Genomic DNA, 19,173 nt, shown 5'->3' with positions numbered 1-19,173 from the left:
CACAGGATTCTAATGATCAGTCTCGGTTCTGGAATTCCAATTGCAACCACCCATTTACAGATGAGGGCTACAGAAAGATCAATATAAATCCACTCATCCTGGTTTTACCCTATCAGAGACATCTCGTCTCCCACCAGCTTAATGAGCCTCTTTTCTCTCCCTTCCAGTTCTGACAAAAGGTTTTCAACCTGAAAGATTAACTCAGTTTCCCTTGCCAAAGATGCTGTCTGACTTGCTGAGTATTTCCAGCATTTTCTGTTTTTGTTAAAGATTGACCCAGATTTCCACTACCCTTCTGGGAAGAAGAATTATCTGTAAAATTAGCGTCATGCCACACACATTGGCCAGAGTATTCCAAGCCTGTCTCCCTGCCTGGAAGCGCCACCCACATTTCCTGCATGCTTGCACTGACTTGGCCCAGACATTGAGAGTCAATCTGACTGGCCCTCCACACAGTGTGGTCCACTCGCTCTTGCTTTAACATGTCACTTGGGCTGTGGGCAGTGCAGAGACTCCAACTACAAAAACAATCTGACAGGCAACAAAGGTAGGGTTTTACCAGCTGTAGAAGCAGCAATTGATTTTAAAAATTACGAACGTTGAAGTAAATCATTAAATATGAATTATTTTATTAATTAGCACAACAACACAGAAATAACTAAGATTAAACGGAGGGAAATAATTTAAAAGATCTCACTCTCCCTGTTACATCCTAATCTGTGCCCTACAAATCCCAAAAAAGTCTTGGAATCTGCTCTACATCTAACCTGGCTCAGGATTAGAGTGGTGATTCCCCATGGGAACACTGGGATAATCCTGGCAAGATTGGGCTCTGCTGCTGGTCTTTAAGGATAGTCCAGTGGTCTGAGACGTGATACTGACAACGTTTATCAGCAAGTCCCACACTCTCACGTCACTTCATTTTCAACAGCTAAAGACTAGTGTTTCCATATAGCATGGGCCAAATCGTGCTGGCTGTGATTGGTCTTTTTGGCCTGCCTGACCTTCAAAGAGTCAATGATGGATTCACCCCAAGTTGTTCGACATGCATCTCATTCTTAAAGCAAACATAATGTTACGTCAGACTTTACATGGTTGCAGGCAGCATCGAACACCTTAAACTTTTCCAGAAATGAAACTTCTGTAGAACATAGAACAATGCAACAGAGGAACAGGCACTTTGGCCCACGATGTCTGTGCCAAACATGATGCCAAATTAAATCTTTTCTACACTAAACGAAATCTCTTCTGCTGATGTATATATAATTTATATATATAATACATATATGATTGATATATGATTTACACAACACTTGTAGCTCTCCTGCTACTCATAAGATTGGTGATGTGAAATTTTAGAAAACACAGTTTACCCTCTACAGTGTCAAAAGCAGTGCAGTCTTTCCAATGGACGTCATTTACTGGTTGTGATCCACCCACTCTCCATGCTTTTACTTGAGTCATTTGTGCTTTTGTTTAAAACTCTGCTGTTGGCAGATTAAGTCATGCAGGCAAAAAGAGCCATCTCTTTGTCATTGTGCCTGAACTGAAGTCTCTGACATCTAATTTCCAGTCACTTCTCAGGTAACATCACACTTAAAGCAGATGAACGGCATTTTTTATTACATGATTCAAAGATAACTTGATAAAAATTAGAGCACTTGATGGCTGTTATCTTACTTCAGATCTTCCCCCACAAAAATTTATCTTGGAAGGTAATTCTATAATGTCCTTGCAAGAAGTTTCTCTTGTAACCTTGTTCAGGGCTCAAGGGGGAAGAGGGGTCCATAGCTTTTAATTTTCTGTCGGTTTAAAATTAATGTTGCCCCATGATCAAACTCCCAAAATGGAACCAAAAAAAATTGTATTCATCACCTCCTCTTCAGATATTATCTCAACAGGAACTGCCTATAACTTCCCCAGATGTAGCTTTTGAAACTTGTAGTTTCAACACCTCTGATTAAAAAGATTATCAATGAGGGAAATCTTCTGATTTCATAGAACTTGTGGGAAACAGTTATCTCTGAATTTGCTTGACACAGTGAAATTAATTTCACCATTTCAAACAGAGCCCTCAAGCAACCCATTCACCCAGCTCAGTTCACAACTCTGCTTCTGTTTCTGTCCTGACCCGAAACATTGACCATCTGCTTTTCTCCACGGATGCTGCCTGGCCTGCTGATTCCCTCCAGCATCATCGTGTTTTTCATCCAGATTCCAGCATCAGCAGTCCTTTGTTTCTCTGCTTCTGTTTTTTCTTTGGTCAAAAAGACACCTTTAAAGCAATTTCTTGATGCTTTCATGCTGCAATACAGTAATATACAATCTGGAGTAGTATTGGCCGTATTAAAAAAAATGTTTCTGGAGTTTTCAAACCGACTAATTCAATAGAAAAAAAAGTATGAGACTGTTCAGAGAAGGCATTTTAACACCAGCATAGTTTCAGCTCAATTGGATCTGGTCTGGATAAGTTATGGCAAGGGGAATGGAAAATGAAAGATTTTATTGGTGTAAAGATTTAAAGTTAAAAGAGCTCCCTGCTGCTTTGCTGTTAATTTTGAAAAGTTAATAAAGACCATTGGCAGAACAGGGAGTAGAGGCTTTAACATGCTAGTTTGCTGCTTAAAAGTCCAGTTCAGCTCTGCAGTGAATAGGGGGTGAGCATTATGCCTTTGCACAGATGTCAGTATATAACAGCAGCATCATTTTGATAAATTGGAAATAAATAGATTTTCTATAATTGGATTGCTGAGCTGTGCCTATGGTGGCAATGATTAAAGTTACTCTAGCAAGACTGCCTTAGTTGCAATTTACTACCAGAATCTGAAGAGAACTTGTTCTCAGAAATAGGAACTTGTTGGATTGCTGTGGGATTAAGATTTTCTCATTTTGAGTTTAACTTTATAAACAAATAAGAAAAAAATCACAACTTCCATTAGTTCTACAACAGTGTTAAAAGAAAAAAGAGAATTGGACAATAAAAGGAACCAAGTGTTTAAATTTAGATAAAAGGCAGTGATTATTGTGTGTGGTACTGCTGTGCAATCAATTTTAAAAGCAGCTCAAGGACTAACATTCTCTGAACATGCCAGGAGATCAAGAATTAACATTAAATTCTCAAAATGTTTTGGGATTTGGATAAGCAGGTAACAAGTAAACAATTTCAGTGCCCAATCCATGAACCAGTGGTTAAGTAAAAAAAAACAATTACAAACAAACTGCATGCTGCCCAACAAATTAATGTAGACAGGGTTCATAGAAGTTCATGTTGGAACAGCTGAACCATGTAGCAATACGGGAATCAGTGATCAGTCAGTAGGCAATGTTCCCTCAGACTTTCAGCTGGAGAAGGTCAGCAATAGGGTAAAGAGCCAACTATTCAATGCAACACTGAACAAGAATTACTGTACCCCACAGCTAACCAGTGAGCTGCTAACATTACAGGACAAACATGCAGCTTGTTTGTGCTTTCATCTCGGATTTGGAGGGTTGTAGGTTCAAGACCAACACTCGCCTCAAGCACAAAATCCAGCTTAACATTTTACTGAAGCACTGAGCATGCTTTCTTGAACTGAAGTTCTTTGCGTGGCCTGTGAATCTCACTGGTAAATACTGGTAATGGGATTTTGACATGTGGAAGTCCCAAACTTGTTGACAGATTGCAGCCAGTTAACTGTCGTTGTGCTCTGCTACAAGACCTCAAAAACAGAGCATGAACCTGCTGCACCAGGTTAGACCTGACATTAGATCAGTGAGCCCATTCATTTTGGGGGAGATTTACAGCTGTGAGTAAGAATAAGTTGTTACATCTTCAAATTATTTTTGTTTTGCACTAATGTTTTAATGTGATTTTATTTTTTTTTAAAGTTATTAAAACTTTTATATTATTTTTAATAGTTTTGATACGTTAGGGACAGCCAGAAACAGTCCAAAAGCTGGACAGCTTTGGCATACGGCAAAGGTGGGGTCGTGGGTTTGCCGTCTGTCAAAGATTTCTCAGCTGTTTGTGGGTGGGGTTTATTTTGACACTCTTGTTTGACCTACTTTGGGTGAGGCCTTGGCAAGCAAACCCTGGATGTTCTCACCCTGCAAGATCGATCTTCCAGATCCAAACCAGGGAACTGCAAGACAATGGGGAACTTGCACAAGAAGTACCAGCAGCAGATGCTGCTCAGCAAGACCCGGGCCTGTGCATTTTATGTTTCCTTTCAACATTGGAGGCTGTTTCGGCTCATCAAATCTACACTGGCTCACAGAGCAATCTCATTTCTCCACCTAACTTACTCCATATCCTATTCCCCCGACATTCCCATCGCTTCCTCCAGGATACCACCACTCACCTCCCCACAATAAGGACAATTTGCTGTGGCCAATTAACCCACCAACCAGTGCATCACTGGGATGTGGGAGGAAGCCTGAACACTTGGGGGAAACCCACTCAGTCACAGGGAGAACGTGCAAACGCCACAAAGACTCCACCGGAGGTCAGGATTGAACCTGGGCTACTGGAGCAGTGAGGAAGCAACTCTTCTCTCTCTACCCCTGTATCACTGTGTTCTCCTTGAGTCCTGAGAAATATTTATTCCCCCAACCAACAGCCGAGCATAGTTTGCTGCTGATTGATTAATTTGGCACAGGAAGTTACAAAACAGTTTACAAATGGTTGTGGTGTCACATTCGCCCCTCACCACATTGTGATTTAAAGGGAAGAAATGGTCACAAAATCCTTCATACTCTTTCACAGAGTGGGATTCTTGTTTTGATTAAGTGAAAAAGCTGACATTCCCAAGCTTCTCATTCTGACCTCACAACATCTGGCTCTTATTCAAACCAGGCAATTAAGTCACATTATGTTAGAAAAATAAACTTGTACCACTCCCCACAGCCAAAAAAACTGCATCCACCCTCAACTTTAACCTGCAGGATAGATTACACTGAGTCTACATGACATCATGCAATTACTCCCATTTCAGGAATCCAACTTAGTGACCATCTTATCCTATGTAGAACTGATTTATGCAAAGCAATTTCTCTTTTTCAAAACATTTAAAAGCAATTATCTTTCCTGTTGCTCTTTAATATACTTAATGGCCAAAAGAGAGAAACGTACTTTTAATGGAAGTCTTTCTTTTTACTTAAGTCTCATCTAGATAAAATATCTGGACTAACACAAAACAAATGTAGCTGCATGCTGGTTAGGGTCCCCGAGAGAAGCACTTTGATGGGCTGCAAAAGTGAAATTTTTCATGCAAGGAAGAGGAGGAATTGAAGGTGTGGGAGGGGCAGGGAGGACAGAACAATAATTAATACATTATTATTTATTTTCTTAAGCAAGAGTACTTTTTAAATGGCTTCAATTTATGGCCGGATCACTCTTAGCTCTGAGTAGGATGAAAAACAGAGAGAGGGGAAAAAAAATCATGAATAGTTTTCTCCTGTATACTACACGTGGGCGATACTCCAATGGCATGTTTAGATTTCACGAGGTAAGCATCAGCACAATTGCAAAACCAGTCAGTGCCAACAGCAAGCCTTATGTAAAGCATGAAGACTGAACTAGACTCCAGCTTAAACACAAACAAGACTTTTTCCTGCAGAGAATCTGAGTTTAGTTCGTTCCAGTAACAACTGGCCCCAGACATCACAGTGAGGCTGCACATACATTATAGTTAAGGGATTGCCACAACCCAAATTGCTCCAGTCCTAGTGTGCTTATATCTTGAGTCATACTGCATTTCTACATCAAAAGGGCCCCAGGTGATTGACCCTGATCTGTGGCTTTGGAAAGGAAGCCTCTGCCAGCCAAATGTAAAACTACTAACTCCAATGGTGTACAAAATTACATGTCACTTGTTTAAAACAAATCCAACCACCCGAACACTTACAGCCAAACATTTCACAACAAAGTGTCTAATTTTATTATAAATAAAAATCAGAGTCAAAAATTTTAAAAATTATTGTTTGTAATTTTGTCAGGCGAACACATTCTTAAGACATATATGTCTGCAATTCAATGAGTCAGCTACCTATTTATTTTACATGAGTTAATGTTGGTTAATATTGGACAGAGAAATTTAATGTGTTCACAAGAGAACTTTAATGTAGTAAATAGATTACAGGGGCCCACTTGGCAAGACAGTTACTTTCCTACTTCAAAAAGTTTGCAGAGTAGGTCTCTGGGCAGCACAGTGGCATAACTACTAGAGCTGCTGCCTCACACACTAGTGACCCGAGTTCAAGCCTCACCTCTGGTGTTGCCTGTGTTGAGTTTGAGTGTTTTCCCTGTGAATGTTTGCTTTTTTTCCTGGGTACTCCTGTCTCCTCCTACATCCTAAAGATGTGCAGGTTGGAGGGGTTAATTAACCACTGTAAAGTGCCTCTAGTGTGTAGGTGAGTGGTAGAATCTCAGGGAATTTTAGGGAAATTAAGGGAGAATAAATTGGGATTAGCAAAGGATTAGTGTAGAATCAGTCAGCATGGTCTTGGTGGGCTGAAGGGCCAGTTCACATGCTGTATGACTATAACTGAAATGTGAATTATTGTCAGAAATGACCTCTTCTAGTAACTATCATTCAGTAACAGAAAATTTGATTCTGTGTATGCCTTCTGAAAAAGATCTGTCTGTCATGGCTATGGTTGCAATAAGAGTTTTTGTTCTCTTATTTCTAGAACTTTGGCAAATCCTGACTTTTTTTTATCAATGATTAGGTGATATGCCTGGTGTGGCTCATGTTATAATGCTGGCATTCACGATTCATCATTTATTTCCATGCAAACAGGATTTTATAATATTCCTTTCAAATGAAATAAAATCAAATTTAAATATATAATTATTCCATGAATAGTATAATTAGGGGTTAAAATTATGTAGCTTAACTAAAGCTATCAACAAAAACCTACACACTGAAAATAAACATGTATACAAAATTGCATTTAATATAGTTCTCTTTAAGTAGTGATGAACCTATTTAGAATGTGTAAATGTACTTGATTTCAATATTGAAGTGCTTCAAAAAAATATTATTTTTCTTTCAAATTTGGTGTAAAAATGCAAAGATTATTTTTATCTCCAACTCTAAAGTAACTAACACATAGCTGACCATTATAAAAGCATTGAGTTTCAAGATTAAGTCCAACAACTTTTAGCAATTGCACCTTATGAATGCTAACAGCAAAACTAAGTTGAACAGAGAACTGAAGTTGCTTGAATTGAAAAGGTAGATCAGATGGGGTAATTGGTATCCAAGGATGATGATATTTACCCCAACAACATTACCAGTCATTATTATAGCCTCAATTATATGTGTTAGTAATTTTAGAACTGGTAATTTTGTGCCTTTATATAGTATTGGTGGATCCAAATTCCTGAGTAGCATGACTGGAGCATGGTGGCACACAGAGCAGTGACAGAGTTTAAAAATTCAACAGGAAAATGTACAGCCTCATCAATGCCTATCACACTGTTAACAGACTTACATTGTACAGGTTATCTGGGAAGTTTCAAAAGGTCTTTATTCATGGCCTGCACTGTGGCATTTTTTAGTGCTAAAATTGCTCTTTCACACAACAACAGCTAATTCAAATAGTGTTGAGTGACATTTGCAAAAATAGCTTGCATCAGATCATGCAGTGATGCAACAATTCAGCCCGTTTCTCATCAAAATAATTCTGGGTGAACCTTCATGTTTAATTTCTTCACTTCCTAATTTGAGTCAATTTGAATCAAGCTCTCTTGCAGATAGATCACCTATCAAATGTGCTGCATATTAGTTTTCAAGTGTAATCATTTAATGTTTTCCAAAATATATGATGCTTTAATACAGGGTTTTAATTCATCTATTTTAATACCTTGTGGAATCACTGGTGGTGTTTGACAAAAATCTTCAGCTAGTACTAAAGTAACACCTCCCATTAATTTATTATTGTGTCTAATATTTTGCAATGTTGGATCTAGTGCTTCAATGGCTGCTTTGTGAGCCATTGTTTACAATCTTTTAGTATTTTTCCTTTGCAGTTCCCCAACCAATGTTAGATGTTGGAGTCTCCACATATGTCAAATTTAAAGGTAGTTTAAAAGCTGAGTGTGGAGTTCTCCCCCCCCCCCCCCCCCCCATCAATGGTATCATCTCCATAAGATGACACCTTGGCTAGAGCAATCATGTTTTGACTTTGAGCATTAGCCAAAAGTAGATTAGTAAGGATAGTCTTTCCCATTCCACCAGAAGCATCCAAACAAAAAAAATTCCTTGGTCATTATAATCAGCCCCTGTACTAGTATCTAAGGCATTTCCTTTGTAATTCACTGGGTTCTTTCTTTTGGATATATTCATCTCACTGGTTTGAACTGTAGCTGGTCTCCCACAGAAACTCGGTGCACAAATTTCTCTTTGCGGTTCAGGTGGACCAACAGTAGTTAGGTCAGTTGCTTAGTACCTCAAAAATAGATCTGAAAGTGTTCTGAATTTCAATGGGGAAAATTAAAATCAGGACCCGTTTGGGATATGGAGGGCTTCCTACGTGGGGGTTTAAAAAATAAGAGTGTGGTGCACATGCTTGTGCCAAACCCAACTTATATGCAAAATGTCAGATTTCTAGGTTGTTTCATTACTGAGCTATGCATGGGACACACAGACATTCTATTGTGTTATACATCTTTAGATTAGAGGCAAATATCCAAATAGGGCCAGCAAACAAAGCTTCTTGCAGCAACACACAAAAAAAAATGGAGGAACTCAGCAGGTCAGGCAGCCCAAGTTTTTCATCAAAAACCTGTGGAGGGAAATGGACAGTCGACATTTCGGATTGAGACCCTTCATCTGGACTGCTGTCTTTCCCAGTACAGATAAAGAGCCTTGACCCAAAGCATCAACTGTCCATTTCCCTCCACAGATGCTGTCTGACCCGCTGAGTTCCTCCAGCTTTTTGTCTGATGCTACAGATTCCAGTATCTTCAGTCTCTTGTGTCTCCAAAGCTTCTTGCAATTGCTTTCATGCAGAAAATTGTGTGTTCAGAATGAAGTTTAGCTCAAAATACTCTCTCTCAAAGTAGCACTTATGACCAGATTTGATGCAGCTTTCTCACATGGTTCCTATCTGTGCATTGGTCAACTTCTGTCGGTCCTGTTCATGGTTTGTTTAATAAACCCTTTCAATGTTTGGTCTAGTCTATGACTTCCAATGTAGTTACTGGAAAGACCTCATCCACTGCATTTAACATGCAGATCACATTTTTTACTCCCAACATCACTGCTTGTGTGCTAGCTGTAACTAAACATCCTCGATGAAGTTCTGCTTAGAACTCCTGCTCTAGATGATAAAAGTCAAACTATAATAGAAAGATCATTCACCTTCACATCATTGATGCTGTGGATTTGGGACTCATTGTCTTTCATGGAGGCTTATGCCCTGTTACTAGGGTAAAGGATATAGAACATAGAACAGTACAGCACAGAACAGGCCCTTCGGCCCACAATGTTGTGCCGACATAGCTATTCCCTCCTGCCTACAGAATGCCCATATCCCTCTCTTTTCCTCTCATTTTCCACCCTTCTTGAAAGCCCCCAATGAGTTTGCTCCACTACCCTATCAGGCAACGCATTCCAGGCATCCAGTACTCTCTCAGTAAAAAATGTACCCCTCACGTCTTTTCTGAACTTACCCCCTCTCACCTTAAGTGCATGCCCTCTGGTATTGGATCGCTCAATAATGGTATGCTCATTAAAAACCGATGGAGGTTTTTGATTCTGAACAGTCCCAACTGCTGCATTCAATTTGTGTGTAATTATGTGTGTGAGAAGCAAAAGTGATGGGTCTTGCCCATCATCCATCATGTGATTTATTGCTGTGCCTGCTACATACCAACCATAATTCACATGTTATCATAATAAGGAGAACTTCAAATGTTGAGCTTTTCATCCATTCAGCATATGCATGGCATTATTTCTTGCTCCACATCTCTTTTAAACAAATCTAAGCACTGTCACAAGGAATCAGACCTTAGTTCCTGAGGTTGATGTCAGGAACTGCTCTACTTTCAGGCTTCAGTCTACTGCTGAGAGCTTCTGCTTTTCTTTCCCCCTTTGGAGATGTTTGTCCATTGGCAACAATTTTCAAGTCATGCTTCACCATTTCATTTGAAACTTACTTCACTATAATATCACATCGTGCTCATTTAAGCTCATGAATACTTCTTCCAAAATCAGAAGATGCTCTTCTTCTGTACTGGTGGGAATTAACAGATCATTTTGATTACACAAGCGATGATCCAGTCCTTGCAGCATTTATCCACAGTGGCTTGGAAAATGTTGGCATAGATTCAAACTCCATATAGGGTAGCCTTGTGTATGAGAAGAGCCCTTTGTTGCTGGTCAGGCACTATTTTGCTTTTGTCATCATTTCACTGTGAATTGACATGGAGAGGTCCAATTTTGTGAGTACTTTTGATTCTGCTATGTCTTACAAAGTGGGGAGTAGATATCATTCATCATCTGCAGCTTGACTTATTGTGCCTTTGTAGTCACCATATGGCTATACAGGGTTTTTTCTCCTTCCTCAGTCACAGCCACCATCAGTGTGGTTCACTTACTGTTCTTGGTTTCCACCAGTACACCAGTTTATTCCACCTTATCCAGATCTTTCCCAACTAGATGCTAAAGAGGCATGGGACTAGTCTAGGTTTTCAATAGATTGGCTTTGCACCTCATCTGATGCAAATGTGCTTATTGTACCACTATGCCGGTGTAAGTGCAGAGGATTCAGCGATATGGCTTCTGGGACAGTTTTCCTTGGACCAAAGAAGGCGGAGGGAAGAGTAGTTCGAAGGAGGTGTTTTAGATCATGATGGGTTGAGGCAGGGTAAATAAAGGGAAACTGTCCCCATTTGTGAGTGGTCTAGGAACCAGGGGTCACACTTTCCAATTTTGATTAAAAGATGGACAAGACTTTGTCTCTACCACTCTTATAGGCAGTGAATCGCAGAACACAATGGTGTTTCAGAGTCAGAGCTCACATGAGGGAATTCGATGGGCACTGGACGGAAGATAGAATTTGGGGTGGGGAGTGGTGGGGAGGTTGATGGAAATGTGGGAGAATAGATCACAGGGAAAATTAGTGGGGAATGGGATGGTTCTGTGGGCTGGCATTGACGTGATGAGTCAAAAATGACCTCTCTATATGCCGTAAGGAAATATGGTAGGACTTTGGCTGGGGGGCAGGGGGTGGGGTGGGAAGAGCAGGAGAACAGGATGGGATTGTTCTCTTTGTAGGTGGCACAGACTTCATGGGCTGAATGGCCTCCTTCTGTACAGTATTCTATAGTTCTAAGAAATAGAATGGTTTTGACTTTCAGAAGTGAGTTAAAGTTCTGATGTTGGTTAAAGGGAGCTTTATGTAGAGGGTGGTGGTAGACAGAGAGCTCAGCCTACATGCAGAAACTGACCTGTACGTGAATTATGCTGATGCGAGTCAACAGGTAAACATCTCAATAGTGCATTCACTCAGTCATTAATATCACAACTATAATACCAAGACTGTGCCACATGAATTCAATTAAAGAGATTTACCCAAGTCTCCAATGCAAACAGGAAAAAGGATGAAATGTTTGCTTGCCCCAATTCCTGTGGCAACAGCTTTGCCGATTTGTGGTCATTGGCCACAGCTCTCCTGGTGCAGCCTTCATGCTCAAGCTGCCTTGGACCCAATAAAGCTGAATAGCTTCTTTCAAATGGGGAAAGAAACCAAAAAGCTGAGAATGCCAGGGACTTAATCTAATAGCAGGAACGAAGCCTATTTCAGGCAATGTCTCCATTATAGTTATGTGGATGAATGTAAAAGCAAGGTTGCAAATGGAAAGAATTTACTCTTTGTAGGTTATCACATACTTACATATACAAGAAGTCCCCGGGTAACGAACGAGTTCCATTTTTGAGACTGTTCGTAACCCGACTTTGCGTGTAACTTGGAACAGTGTCCGCGCATGCGCACTTTGGCCAGGGATCTCGGCCACACACGGCCCCGGCCGCACATGCACACTTGGCCTGGGGTTGGGCCAAAGAAGGTGTACCGCCACTGTGGTAGGATCGGGGGCAGGGCCAGCTTATGAACCGACCACGAAGGTCGGTTCGTAAGTACGGACGTTCGTAAGTTGGGCTTTCATAAGTCGGGGACTTCTGGTACTCAATAAAAAAAAATTAGCCATTTTGAAACAGTGAGATTATTCTGCTAGTGTGATAACTGCATTTCTGCTCTCTACCAAGAGCATAAGTACCCAAAATGAAGGTTTCATTCCCTTTTATGCTTTTGCCCGAGTTTTCCTTTGCAACAACAATGCACTTCAATTACAACCTTGGATAAACACAGTGCATTTCCCTTGAACACTTGATCTATCCAGGGTGATCTCAGCAAGGTTGCCAATTGTGTCAGATGGGCAATTTTATAATTTCAGCCAGGAATAGGATTAAATCACAAGTACTCTGGCCTCTTATTTTCTCATTATCCTTGGTTAGATTCAAATACTTGGGAGGTAAAAGGTTATGTTATAATATACTATTTTACCAAATCTCTGAAGGCCATCCCAGTGAAGGCTGAATATTGCAAGGTAAAATCATTTGTGTCAGATTTGTCACTGACTTTAGGTTACCCAAATCAGGGATTTTCAAAGACAGTGAAACACATTGCATTAAAAAAAAGAACTACTGTTGCCATGGAAATAGTATTGCAACATTGGCAAGTGTAGATGAGGAAGCAGCAAGAGCTGCAAGGCAACAATTGAAAATTACATGCCAACCTTAGCTCGGTTTTAAAAGTAGAGTGCAAGGATAAAAATCTGCAGCAAAAACCTCAGCCATTCCTCAGGAAATTTAAATACTTCAGTGTTATGATCCTGTCTGTCTCCCTCATGTAAAAACAAGGATAATATTGGAGCCATCATATTGCGCCTGCTCTTAAAAAGAGCCATCCAATTAGTCCAGCGCTGCTGTTCTTGACCCACAGTCCTGCAATACTTTCCTTTCAGAAACCGAAGAGTATATTCCATCACTCAAAGTCATGGATGATCTGCGTTGTATCTGTCTTTTCTCCACACCCCTAGATAGATTTTGGGAACAAAAATCTCTAAGTCTTTGCATTTCAGATTTAAACCACACTTCGCAAAAATTTCAAGTTGTTAATTGGCCAAGAACAATTTTTGTTCTTACTTTTCGTTTTAATGCCTTGTTTAGCATCTGGATCAAGGGAAATGGTGGGAAAATGAAGAAACCAGCATTGTTTGTTTTGAATGGTGGAGCAGGCTTGAGACACTAAATGATGTATTCATGCTACTCACATTCCTTACACAAAGAAGATGCATTGCTGGTTGCCAGGATACAAACCATTCCTTGCAGATCTCTTGCAATGATGGCTTTGATAGCTATTATGGTGCTTAGGTTAATTTTTCATTCATTAAATATACTGTAGTGTAGCAGTTAGCGTAATGCTTTACAGCACCAGCGACCCGGGTTCAAGTCCAGCTGCTGCCTGTAATGAGTTTGTACGTTCTCCCAGTGTCTGCATGGGTTTCCTCTGGGTGCTCTGGTTTCCTCCCACATTCCAAAGACGTACGGGTTAGGAAGTTGTGGGCATGTTACGTTGGTGCCAGGAGCGTGGTGACATTTGTGGGCTGCCCCCGGAACATTCTACACAAAAAGATGTATTTCACTGTGTTTCGATGTACATGTGACAAATAAAGATATCTTATCTTATTGCTTTGATTGTTCCAACCAAAAATACAACACTGACTTCTATATATTATATGAAGCTATAAGGCTCCATTATTTTGTTTTGAAAAAGATCTTTCAAAGCAAGAACAAGATTCATGATCCATTCATAATTGCCCTCAATATAGTGGTGGTGGTGAGTTGCCTTCTTGCTGGGTTCTGTGCAGTGAAAGCACATCATCAACATCTTGATCAAACATCTTGTTGCGCAACAAACTTTCCCTCAATGGAGACACAAGAGACTGCAGATGCTGGAATCTGGAGCAACACACAAGATACTGGAGGAACTCAGTGGGTCAGGCAGCATCTATGGAGGGAAATGGACAGTCGACGTTTCAGGTTGAGACTCTTCATCTGGACTGACAACCTTTCCTTCAACATCAGCAAAATAAAGGAGCTGATCATTCAGTTCAGGAAGCAGGGTGGAGTACATGTCTGTATTAGTGGTGCCGAGGTAGAGATGGTTGAGAGCTTCAAGTTCCAGGTGTAAATATCACCAACAATTTGTCCGGTCCAACCATGTAGCTGCTACGGCCAAGAAAGCACACCGATGCCTTTATTTCCTCAGAAGACTAAGGAAATTCGACATGTTGCCAATGACTCTTACTAATTTTTATGGACGCACCACAGCAAGTATCTTATCCAGATGTATCACAGCTTGGTACGGCAACTGCTCTGCCCAAGACTGCAAGAAATTGCAGAGAGTTGTGAACGCAGCCCAGCCCATCACGCAAACCAACCTTCCCTCCATTGACCCTGTCTTCACTTTCTGCTGCCTTGGGAAAGCAGCTAACATAATCCAGGACCTCTCTCACCCTAGTCATTCGCTTTCTCTCCTCCTCTGTTGGGCAGGAGCTATAAAAGCCCAACAGTACAGACCGGCAGACTCAAGGACAGCTATCCCACTGTTATCAGAGCAATACACAAAAAGTGCTGGAGGAACTCAGCAGGTCAGGCAGCATCTCTAGAGGGAAATAAACAGGGCTGAGACCCTTCATCTGGACTGAAAAAGAAGAGGGCAGAAACCAGAATAGAGGAGGAAAACTTGAACAGGTCTCTCATACACTGGAAGTTGAACACCTGAACTCTTGATCTCCCAATCTACCTTGTCTTGGCCCTTGCACTTCATCTCTCTACCTGCACTGCACTTTCTCTGTGACTGCAACACTATATTCTGCCTTCTGTTTTCTCTTTACTACCTCGATGTAATTATGTATGGCATAAATGTGTGGATGGTATGCAAAACAAAAGTTTTTCACTGTATCTTGGTACACATGACAATAATAAACCAATATCAATCTCTTTGTTACGGAGTCAAAATCCTGAAGCTTCTTAACAGCAGAGTGGGAATACTGACACCAGAAATGAACTGCAGCAGTTGAAGAAGGTGTCATACTAACAGCAATCACTTTGCATCTTCTGTATGCCACACAATGTGTACAGGATGCAAAGTCCTTGCTGTCAAAAATTAAATGCCCATGCATCTCAAACAATTTACAGTTGCAGGTTCCACTGAATAATGCACTGAGACAAGTTCAACGTTTGTGATTTGCAAAGGCTAAGAGACACACGGAAGTAACATCAACTTGGTTCAACAAACTGAAATTTGATTTGACTTGTAATTTGACAAGCTTTTCATTCAAGCCAAATAGAATTTAAATGGAAATTGGTTACAATTATACTTGACATAAACTTCAGGTCTGTACTGCTCTGACTTAAAGTAGACTCAAATTTTGGTTTCTATAGTTATTTAGAACAATGTCTCAGCAGATTTATACAACTTCTACTTGGGGGTTGTGGAAATAATTATGGACTTTCAGTCCTTTCAAACTGCACCTTATTTTAATTCCTCTGTTAATTGTATTAGGGGCTGAGTGCCAGTAATAATTAACCTGAGTTTCTCTTATGTTCAGACCTCCTAATCTTGTTTTGGGCACTAAAATGCAACCAAAAAGTAAAAAGCCTGAAACCGCTGAGGGTTTTTACATAGGTAATAAAATTCAAAGAATGACCCCGTTACTCTGTGATCCTAGAGACCCTCATTTGATGCCCTATCTAAATCACCGGTTCTACAAGAAACAGGGTGTAGAATCATACAAAGTTATGGCATTGGTTGGAGGCCAGTTGCCCCGTGCCGTGCAGCCAAAAATCTGAACTGGAACCCCTGCACCACCAAGTGGTCACAACCTCCGAATGCTCAGTCCATGTCCGTTTATTAGCCCCAATACCATGCACCTAACTTTGTTCAATCTTTTGCATGGCATCTTATTGAAGGTCATCTACATGTTCAAATACACTACATCAACTGGCTCACCCTATTTATTTTGTTCAAAAATTTAGAATAGTCTTGCCAAGGATGATTTCCCTTTCACAAATCCATGTTAACTCTGCTTCTCATTATTTTTTTTTAAAAAGTATCCTGTTCCACTTCCCTAATAGTAGATTCCAGCATTTTCCCAGGCTAAATGGTCTTTCATTTCCAGTTGCTTTCTCTCCTTTCTTACTAGCGGGAACAGTTCTGCAATCTACAGAATTTTGTAGGATGACAATCAGTTAATTCTCTTTCTCCAGTCACCTCTTTCACGGGCACATCCCTCCCCACCATAGGTAATATCTACAGGAGGAGCTACCTCAAGAAGGTTCCATCATTATCAAAGATCCCCGCCATACAGGCCATGCCATCGTCTTGCAGCTACCATCGAGCAGGAGGTACAGAAGCATGAAGTCCCACAGCACCAGCTTCAAGAACACCTACTTCTTTTCAACCATACGGTTCTTGAAACAAGCAGCACAACCCTAATCACTACCTCAGTACAGCAACATTATGACCACTTTGATTACTTTGCATTAAAATGGTTTTTTTTTTGTTCTAATTGTGTTCATTCTTGTAAAAATTGTGTATAATTTATGTTTTTCTTGTGAATGCTGCTTATCTGATGCTATGTGCCTGCAATGGTGCTGCAAGTAAGTTTTTCATTGCACCTGTGCACACATATACTTGTACATATGATAATAAACTTGACTTTGCCTTTGGACATAACCCTAAAATGCAGATCAGAAGTTCCTGGGGATTTAGCAGCTTTTGGTTCCTTTAACATCTCCAGTACCAGTCTTTTGCCAATAGTCTGTGAAGTAATGTCTCGGTTAGTGATATATGTTGTTTCTGCGGTTTGCTGCTTATCTGATGCTATGTGCCCGTGATGCTGCTGCCAGAATGTTTTTCATTGCACCTGTGCACACGTGCTTGTGCACATGACAATAAACTCAACTTTTTGACTTCATCGATATCCAACAGCTTGACTGATGCCATTACAAAAATTCAATTGGAATTGTTTGCAAAGCAAAACGTTAAAAAATATGACCACAAGTTTGGGAAAATTTGTCAACTGGAGTGCATGCCTAGCACATAGCTCCTATGTGGGCAGGAGAATGAGTTGAAGGAGTCATGGATGAATTTTAACTTGATGAGATAGAATAATGTTGCTCATTATATGATGCTCGTCACATTTAAAAAGTATCCATTTTAAGCCCTGTGAAGCCTTGACCTACAAAGCTACAGGCCTGGGGCTGGGAAGTGGTATTAACATACTTAGCTCTTTTTTGGCTGCAGGACATGGGCCAACTGGCTTCCTACCAATCCTGTAAATTTCTATGATTCTTCACCTTGGTGTTTGTAGAATGGGAAACCAGATACTGCAGGCTATCTAGAATGTGTTTAAATTCATGTTCTCCTGGTTTCAAAAAGCTTTTCCTCTATATAAAACAACATAATACATCAATGCTCTTTCTGCAACTTTGACACATTAGATGGAAAAGATTATAAAGCTTTGTCAAAGGTATAATTGACATGCTACCAACTTACCATCTAGAATTGCCCATTGACCATCAATTTCTGTGTGTTTCAAGTAAGAATCTTCAATTGTTGGGTCATAATCCGGCACAAAAATCTTTTGGAAGAACTGGATGGTGAGAGCACTTTTCCCAACACCACCATCCCCGACTACCACCAGTTTGTACGTGGGGAGATTGTCACTTGGTACTGCACTTGCTGCCATGTCACAATTTAACCTGTTTTAAGAAAAGAGACAAAACAACATTAAACCTTTACCTATCATGAAGGGTGCCTTATGCAAGTTTTTTTTTTAATGATCTGAAGGGTTAAGACATTTAGGAAACCAGAAAATGAAAACAGTTTTCCTCCATCGTTAACATTGTGAAGTGGTGCTTGTTGATCATAACAAACTTTAAATTCTCACCCTGGGGTTTTCAAAATCAATCCACTGCCTCACCCTACTCATCTCTGTAACTTTCCCTGGTAACCCCTCAACCCACAGATCTCTGCGATCCTCACAACTTTTGCCTTTAGCACATCCTTGGTTTTCCACCACTGTCTGCCATTTCTTCAAGGTCCATGCATTCCCTCTATAAAGTTCTCTACTTTCTCAAACTATATCATGTTTAAACTTGGAAAAAATTAGGAGTGGTACTGTTGATCCTTCACTTATAGTTGAAGATATTTGGAGTCCATTTATTCAATATTTTCACATGATGTAGATTCCCTTTCAATAACTTTCCAACTTGGAGGAACGGACTTGACGACATAATATTGCTCTGTTTCTACTGAGAAATTTTAGCCCAGTTTTTTTTCCTTTTTTTTTGTTGTTTGTTTTTCTTTTCAAAAGTTTTTTTTTGTTTAGTTTATATTGTTTATAAATATTTTTATTGATTTGGGTTTTTTTAAAACTTATATAATAAATCTTTTTCTTTCCTTTATTTTATATTATATTCATTTACTAAGAGATCGTTGGATCTACAGACTTTTTAAAAAATATTTTATTGTTCTTTATGATTATATAGGCTATGATTGTTACCCTGATCTCTTTGTATTACATGTATAAATATTGATGCTATATATCAATCTATATTAATTTGAAAACTAATAAAAAGATTGAAAAAGAAAGAAAGATCTCTACTTATCTTCCACCTTGTCAAACTTTATCATCTACACTTTTGCTTATCACATCTTCCAGCCCCACAACTCATTGGCTCCAGAACGCCTGTGTTTATATTATTTCAGCCACTTTTCTGTCCCTCTCCTTTAGCAGTGTCTTCAGCTTATCCTTGAACTTGGAATCCCTTCCCAAAAATGCTGATCTTTCCCTGAATTCCCCACCTTTAAGGACTCTCCCTAAAATTTAACTCCATCAACTCCTCGGCTAAATCTTCCCATTTCAGGTCACAAGTTCCATTGTTACACACTTGAGTCACACAATTACACAAACAGATAAAGGACAGTGCAAGTTAATCCCTGAAAAAGGAAACTAATTGACCCCTTTTGGGAGGAATTAATGCAGTCTAACCAAAGAGGTTGTTTTTTTCTTAAAGAGCAGCAGAACCAAATACATTACAGATGCTTGGTTGG

At 39.9% G+C, this 19,173-nt stretch overlaps 1 protein-coding gene across 2 annotated transcripts in view; it reads right to left on the bottom strand.

Moving 5' to 3' along the window:
• Positions 1–19,173, bottom strand: part of LOC127567830 (ras-related protein M-Ras) — a 49,994-nt gene that overhangs the window by 20,204 nt on the left and 10,617 nt on the right. For both annotated transcript variants that reach the window (XM_052010957.1, XM_052010947.1), the window contains exon 2: positions 17,614–17,819. In XM_052010957.1, coding sequence (XP_051866917.1) covers positions 17,614–17,806 — 193 coding nt within the window. In that variant the 5' untranslated portion in view covers positions 17,807–17,819. The remainder of the gene's footprint in view (positions 1–17,613; positions 17,820–19,173) is intronic.

The sequence above is a fragment of the Pristis pectinata genome, chromosome 1 (assembly GCF_009764475.1).
Source record: "Pristis pectinata isolate sPriPec2 chromosome 1, sPriPec2.1.pri, whole genome shotgun sequence".
Taxonomy (NCBI): Eukaryota; Metazoa; Chordata; class Chondrichthyes; order Rhinopristiformes; family Pristidae; genus Pristis; species Pristis pectinata.
Note: the sequence above shows the minus strand (reverse complement) of the source record. Positions and strands in the feature narration are given on the sequence as shown.